The sequence below is a fragment of the Cebus imitator genome, unplaced genomic scaffold (assembly GCF_001604975.1).
Source record: "Cebus imitator isolate Cc_AM_T3 unplaced genomic scaffold, Cebus_imitator-1.0 Scaffold406, whole genome shotgun sequence".
NCBI lineage: Eukaryota > Metazoa > Chordata > Mammalia > Primates > Cebidae > Cebus > Cebus imitator.
In genome coordinates, this window is record NW_016107721.1 from 1,319,068 (window position 1) to 1,327,210 (window position 8,143).

The 8,143-nt window shown below is 44.4% G+C and overlaps 1 protein-coding gene across 2 annotated transcripts in view; it reads right to left on the reverse strand.

Annotated features, from left to right (window-relative positions):
* Positions 1–411: 411 nt before the first annotated feature.
* Positions 412–8,143, reverse strand: part of DENND10 (DENN domain containing 10) — a 30,874-nt gene continuing 23,142 nt past the window's right edge. For both annotated transcript variants that reach the window (XM_017509098.2, XM_017509100.2), the window contains 2 exons: positions 5,705–5,799; positions 412–1,915 (listed from right to left, as the gene is read on the reverse strand). In XM_017509098.2, coding sequence (XP_017364587.1) covers positions 1,739–1,915; positions 5,705–5,799 — 272 coding nt within the window. In that variant the 3' untranslated portion in view covers positions 412–1,738. The remainder of the gene's footprint in view (positions 1,916–5,704; positions 5,800–8,143) is intronic.

Here is an 8,143-nt window from a genome sequence, read left to right on the forward strand (position 1 = left end):
ACTGAGTCTCTGTCACCCAGGCTGGAGTGCAGTGGTGCCATCTGGGCTCACTATAACCTTTGCCTACCGGCTTCAAGCAATTCTCTTGCCTCAGCCTCTCAAGTAGCTGGGGCTACAGGTGTGTGCCAACACGCCCAGCTAATTTTTCTATTTTTAGTAGAGACATGGGGTTTTACCACACTGGCCAGGCTGGCCTCGAACTCCCTACCTCAGGTGATCTGCCCGCCTCGGCCTCCCAAAGTGCTGGGATTACAGGTGTAAGCCACCACGCCCGGCCAGCTTGAACTTTCAGACAGGTCTTTTAATAATTCCCTAGTGTGCTCACAGTTGGAAAGAGGGTTTTTTCTCCTTCTCTGTGGAATGAGCAGAATTAGAGAAAGAGGGGAAAATTTGTCACCCACTTAAAAGTAGTTGAATAGCAAAATATTTTATTTCTGCATCATAAATTTATAATTTGAACTGATCATTAGCTAATATATAATACAAGAAAATGAGGAAGGAAAAGATGTTAGTATTTTTCATTTCCATAAAGTGCAGATTTAATTTTCAATTGCTTGCCTTAGTAAACATTGTCTCATTTCAGGACCTCACCTGCCCTCACTCAAAAAGGGAGGGTAATTTTTATTTAACAAATATGTAAAACCAAGAAAATACGAAAGATCCAATAATGTTTTTTGCAAACATGTTTCCAGGTAAGGTTTCCAAGGACATCAGTACTGAGTGAAAAATAACCCTCTACAATCAATATGAATGGATACACTAACAAGTACAGCATTTAGACCTCCATGCTTATTTGGCCATTTTAAGGTCTCCAGTTATGAAAAAGGTACATAACTGAATGAACAGCTTGCCTTGACATGTGGCCAAATCACTTTCACCGAAGTTGCTGGAAGCCTTTCTCTGTTTTGGCCCCTTTAAGAAGTTAATTCTCATATTCCCTTAGCAATAATATAAGGTCACTGTTTCAGTCCTACACACCTTTATAGTCAATGGGCTTCCTGGATTACCACATAAAGACTGGCACCCTTTTCAAAAGAATATTGCTAACAGGGTTAAATGAGTGCTAATGGCTGAACGCTTGCCAAATGCTTCCTTCTGCGATAGTATAAATTTGCATTATTAAAGTTGTCTAATCAAGTATAAAATATATGCAAAACTCTCATAATAAAGGCAAAATGCTCAAAGGCCAGGAAAAACCTTTTTTTTTTTTTTTTTTTAACTTTTACAAGAAAATGCAACTGCATGGTCTCTTGAATGATCTTCTGCAGACAATTCTGCAGAAAACTTAGCAGTTTGGCTCAGAAAGTAGAGTTCCTCAGGAGGAATTAAAGTTCTTCCTAGGAGAATACAAAGTGACATTTCAGGCAGCTTTCTGAAAGTAAACCATTAGCCTATGACTACACAGTGAGACAAATGAACGCGTCATAACGAAGGCTTTCGCATTTGTAGTGATGCACTTTTTTCCTCTTACCCCGGGACCTCTAGCCGTTTTGTAATGTTATATAAAGGAGTTACAGCACTTTGTCCAGCACTGATGGCAGGCAGGAAACTAATCAGCCAAGAGAAAATCAGAAGCGTGTTCACGTGTTTCAATGTTTTTCACGTCAAAGCTCAAAACTTGCAAATAAATCATTGAAAATATGTTTCTCTGTTATTTTCAGGACTTTATGTAGTTAATGGATAATCAGAGTGAAAGAGGGCTTTCTATCAGTCATCAGTGATACATTCTGTCACACAGTCAGATTTTCAGCATTTGTTCAGCTGCTGCTAGATGATAAAGGAAGTTTTCTGTTGCTGGTGGAAATCGTTTTTGCTTTAGTGCCTCCAAATTAAGGACTCTCTTTTCTCCATCAGCCGAAACTTCTGAAAACGGTGCTAGGTTGGTAAAGATTTCTCTTGTTTTTAGAGCAATATCCTTTAATGGAACAGGAAAATATGCAACATGTTAGTATGCAAAACTTGAGTATTTAGTGTCTAGAATTATTCCTGCTATTTTTTCAGACTGTTTATAAATTATGAAAAATGAGGTCGGTATGAATGAGCTCATGCCTGTAATCCCAGCACTTTGGGAGGCTGTGGCGGGAGGACAGCTTGAGCCAGGGGTTAGAGGCTGCAGTGAGCTCTGATCATGCCACTGCACTCCAGCCTGGGCAACCCTGTCTCAAAAACAAGCCACTAAGATATAATGCATGTTTTCTGTTGTTTTTGAGACAGGGTCTTTCTTTGTCACCCAGGTTGGAGTGCAGTGGTGCAATCATGGCTCATTGCAGCCTTGACCTCCCAGGCTCAAGTGATCCACCCACCTCAGCCTCCCGAGTAGCTGGAACTATAGGCGCACGCCACCACACCCAGCTAATTTTTAAGTATTTTTTGTACAGATAGGGTTCCACCATGTTGCCCAGGCTGGTCTCAAACTCCTGGGCTCAAGTGATCTCCCCACCGCGGCTTCCCAAACTGCTGGGATTATAGATATCTAAGCCATTGTGCCTAGCCTGATAATTCTTTTTAAAGAAAAATATTAGGAAAAATGAAACAAAACAACTTAGAAAAATTAATGTCATAGATTTTTTTTTCTTTATTTTTATTTTTTAAAGATGGGGTTTCACCATGACGGCCAGGCTGGTCTTGAACTCCTGACCTCAGGTGATCCACCCACCTCAGCCTCCCAAATTGCCTAGGATTACAGGCGTGAGCCACTGTGCCCAGCTTCTTTTTTTTTAAAGACGGGGTTTCACCATGTTGGTCAGGGTGGTCTTGAACTCCTGACCTCAGGTGATCCACCCACCTTGGCCTCCAAAGTGCTTGGATTACAGGTGTGAGCCACCACGCCCGGCCAATGTCATGAGTGTATAATTCAGTGGCATTAAGTACATTTGCAGTGCTGCACAGTCATCACCCCTCTTCCCACACTTTCACCAGCCCAAGCAGAAACTCTGAATCCATTAAACAAGAACCCAATTTCCTCTCTCTTAGCCTCTGGTAACCTCTATTCTACTTTCTACCTCTGTGAATTTGTCTGCTCTGGACAGTTTGTATAAGTGGAATCATACTTTTACCCTTTAGTGTCTGGCTTATTTCATTAGCATGTTTTCAAGGTTCATCCATGTTGCAGCATTTATCAGAATTCTATTCCTTTTTTTTCCCCACCAACAAAGCCACATTCAAAACATTCCATTCCTTTTTAAGGCTGATATTCCATCGTATAGAAAGACTACATTTTGCTTACCCATTCATGTGAAGGACACTGGGCTGCTTCTACCTTTTGGCTACTGTGAGCAACACTATTATGGATATTTCCATACAAGTACAGTCATGCACCACATAATGAGGTTTTGGTCAACCAGGGACCAGAAATACAATGGTAGACCCAAAAGATGATAATACTGTATTTTTACTTGACTTTTTTTTTTTTTTTGAGACGAAGTTTCACTCTTATTGCCCAGGCTGGAGTGCAATTGTGCAACTTTGGGTCACTGCAACCTCTGCCTCCCAAATTCAAGCGATTCTCCTGCCTCAGCCTCCCAAGTAGCTGCGATTATAGGCACCCACCACCATGCCTGGCTAATTTTGTATTTTTAGGAGAGAGGGTTTCGCCATGTTGGCCAGGCTGGTCTTGAACTCCTGACCTCAGGTGATCGACCCACCTCGGCCTCGCAAAGTGCCGGGATTACAGGCATGAGCCACCACGCCTAGCCAAGTCCCTGCTTTCAATTATTTTGGGTATATGCCCAGAAACAGCATTGCTAAATTATATGGTAACTCAATGTTTAACTTGTTGAGAAATGCTGCTATTGTTTTTTGAAGAAATCTCTTCCCAAAAGTCCTCTTCTGCCTGGGATAAGTAACCCGGCACCTGCCACACAGGCTTTATTCCTTTTGGGTAGCTGAGGACTCACTAAAGCGCTCATTCAAATCATGTCTTCTGGCCGGGCACAGTGGCTCACACCTGTAATGCCAGAACTTTGGGAGGCTAGGGCGAGTGGAGCACTTGAGGGCAGGAGTTCAAGACCAGCCTGGCCAACATAGTGAAACCTCATCTCTACTAAAAATACAAGATTAGCCAGGTATGGTGGCAGGCACCTGTAATCCCAGCTACTTGGGAGGCTGAGGCAGGAGAATCGTTTGAACCTGGGAGGTGGAGGTTGCAGTGAGCCAAGATCACACCACTGCACTCCGGCCTGGGCATCAGAGTGCAAAAAAAAAGAAAAAAAATCAGGTCTTCCTTGTTGGCTGACATCAGTAATTCATTCATATATTTTTGAACCCTTACAACATTCCCTGCACTTTCACTTGCCTTCCCCAAGGTCTCTTACATTATACTAAGTCATCTAGGTAGCATTTTTAGTCTGTGAACAACACAGTAATGCAGAACTCACATTTACATATATTGCTGATATTTTAACAATATGTCTTAATGCTGGGGGATAGGAGGGCAATGAGGATTCACATGGTAGGAAAGAGGTGGCCCCAGAGTCTCTAGTGTTCAGGTCCTTAGAGCAAGATCGGTCCACTCTTCCTGCTCACAGCTGGCCAGGCCACCAGCATTGCAGAGAAATGTCCCCTCTCATCTTTCCACTGTCACATCACCTCTTCAGAGAGCTGTCCTACCATCCCTCCAATATTCACCTCCTCAACCCCTTGTTTCTGCCACAGTGTTTATCGTGGGTTGTAATTATCTTGTCAGTTATTATTTTCCTGTGCACAGGAAATAAGTACAGGCTCCATGAGGGCAGGGATTTGCTCACCACTGCATCCGCACTGCCAGTGCAATGAGCCTGACAAACAGAGCTCAAGAAACACTGAGTAGGGCAGCCCGAGCCCTCGCGGGGCCCATGGCCACCCTAAAAAACAAACAAACACTGAGTAAATGAGAATGGATAGTGAAGAAGCCATGAGGGGTTGGGCCGAATGAGGACAGCATGCGTATCAGGGGTGCCCCAGGTAGGACAGGTACAGACAGGAGACAGTCCTTCCAGGCCCTCCAGCCCCAGGTTATGAGTCAGGCATCTAGAGAAGGCAGGGCCTGGGAGAGGCTACGCTGGAAGTGTAGCCTTCAGGAGAGGAGCAAGGAGCTGGGAACAGGCCAAATGCAAGGAGACTGGGCAGGCTGCCGGCCACCATGTGGAAAGCACAAGAAATAAAACTCATTTGCCATCCCAGTTTGGCAAGGGTGGAGCAGGTGCCCACTGGTCCACATGAACACTGGCCAGCATGCCAGGTAGACCCCAGCATGGAGCTAGCTCTGCAGCATGTGGAACAGTCACTAAGTGGGACAGGAGTCTGACTGCGTGATTTCTGTTGTCCTGGGGACAAGACAGCAAACCCAAATTGAGTTCCCCATGCTCAGCAACAACCTCCCCTTTATAATTTGTTCCTTCAGGGAAATTCTCCCAGGAAGAAAGAGTGCACTGGCTGGGCCAGAAGAGCCTTCCAGACCACTTAGTAGTTACATTTCTCATTGCTAGCGGTCGATGTCAGCACCTGCCCCCATGCATACCTGCTCTCGAGCCCGGTAACTAACTAGATCAGGCCAGGCTGTACCTGCTTGTCCATCATCGATGCGGCCGTCTGCAAACCCTCCTCTGAGCACCTGCCCGCTGGCCTCTCCCACAGCCCCCACTTTGCTGATGTGCACAGCTCTGTCGCACACCACCCAGCAACACCGGGTCAGGACTTTCAATAGATCAGAAGGTGAGGGAGTTACCTGTATAACCTGGCTGTCTGATTTTTCTGGATCTTCTGCAGACTGAACAATTAGCTGACCCATTTCTTTGTGAAGTTTGCCCATTGCCATGGCCTCTGGTGAGATTAAGAAGAAGGTATGTGAATATTTAGAAACTGACACAATAAAAACTAATCATGCCATCTCTCCAAAAATTTGAAAGACCACACTGAGGGAATTTTCAAAAAGCAGCTGACAACCTCCCACATGTCCATTTTATCACTAAACACAAATCCAACAGCATGCTGGGAGGAAGGCATAGTAAAATCATGATTTACACTTCTCGGCCAACATAAAAACACATTACATCAAACCAGATTTCCCCTTCACATCCACTGGGCCAGAATTTTTATTTTTCTTCCCAAACAAAACATAATGAACAATTCTGACTATAAGTAAGTTGTGACTATACGCCAAAAGCCTGACCTTCTAGTCCTGGTCTTTACAGTTAAGAAATTTATCTTTTTGGTGGGAATATTGTGAAAGAAGAGTTTCCTGTCAGTTCTGCAGAAGCCAGCTGGGCATTCAGTGTGTTTAGGTTCTAAGAAGAGAGCAAAGGAAAGCCCCTAAGTTAGCTTGGTTACACACATTGCTACCGTCTGCACTGAGGAGGCTAACAGAAACTTGTTTGTCACTTCAAGAGACAAACTCCATTCCAATGGTGCTGAGTAGGATGAGCCCATTTTATAGACACAGAGCAACACAGGGTGGCAGGGAGAGGGCCACCCTTTCTGGTCCTAACGTTTCATCTGCCTAGCGGCCCTGGCCACCGCCACTTTTCTATCACTTTCGCTTTGCAAAAGGCAGTTATTTCCTAAAGATCTGACCCCATAGTTTGAATTTTTCACCATAAGCATGCATTATGTTTGCAATTTTAAAATGAATTAAAGGAAAACCAGTTACGGTTCTATTAATTTGAAGTTGTTCAATAAAACTTCACACAAGCAAATCTATCTAACAATTCCCAATGAGTCAGCATTCAGCTGCCCCCACTTTTGGGAGAAAGAAAAATGACAAACAAAGCTGTTATCAGTAATCCATCTAAAACCACTTCCTGAGTAGTGCCCTGGGCTGAACACTCATTTAAGCCAAGCTTTTCTACTTTATATAGCTGTAATTTGGGACAATTTAAAGGGTCTAAGAGTGTCACTCTAACATTAGCACACCCTTTCCTGACCGTCAGCTCTAAGAACACTTTCATTCCCTTGTGCTACTGAGACATGCTTCAAAAAAGATTTTCTGGGAGGCTAAGGCAGGAAAATCACTTGAACCCAGAAGGCAGAGGTTGCAGTGATGACACCACTGCACACCAGCCTGGGCGACTGAGCAAGATTTCGACTCAAAAAAAAAAAAAAAAAAAGATTTTCCATACTGGAGTCACATTTATACCCTGTGTAGTGACAAAAGTCTACATATTCTTTGACATTCCTCTCTTCAAGAGGTAGAGACTTATTGCTCTCCCCTTAAGTGTTGACTAAACTTGGTGATTTGCTTCTAACAAATAGCACATGGAGGAAGTAGTGGTGTGTGACTACCAAGACAAGGCTATAAAAGGCACTGTGGCTTCCTTCTCTCTCTCGGATCACTCACTCTTGAAGGAGCCAGCTATCATACAGTAAGAACACTCAAGCAGCCCTATAGAGAGGCCCGTGCCAGGAGGAACTGAGGCCTCCTGCCAACAGCCATGCAAGGTGAAACTGGATGTTCTAGCCCCAGTTGAGCCTTCAGATGACTGTAGCTCTGGGATATCTTGACTGAAACTTCCTAAGCCAGAACTACCTCTGGATAAGAAATTGCTGATCCACCAAAACTGTGAGATAAATATTTGTTGTTTTAGGATATGATGGCTCAAGCCTGTAATCCCAGCACTCTGAGAGCTGAGGCCGGTGGATCACTTGAAGTTAGGAGTTCGAGATCAGCCTGCCGACATGGTGAAACTCTGTCTCAACTAACATACAAAAACTAGGTCAGATGCAATGGTTCAGATCTGTAATCCCAGCACTTTGGGAGGCTGAGGTGGCTGGGTCACCTGAGGTCACGAGTTCAAGACCAGCCTGACCAACATAGTGGAACCCCATCTCTACTAAAAATACAAAATTAGCTAGGCATGGTGGCGGATTCCTCTAATTCTGGCTACTCGGAGAGGCTGAGGCAGGAGAATTGTTTGAACCTGGGAGGCAGAGGTTGCAGTGAGCCAAGATCACACCATTGCACTCCAGTCTGGGCAGTAGAGTAAGACTCCGTCTCAAAACAAACAAGTAAACAAACAAACAAAAACAAAAATTAGCCGGGCATGGTGGTCCATGTCTGTAATCCCAACTATTTGAGAGGTTGAGCCAGGAGAATCACCTGAACCCTGGGAGGCATAGGCTATAGTGAGCCAAAATCACGCCACTGCACTCCAGCCTAGGTGACGGAGCG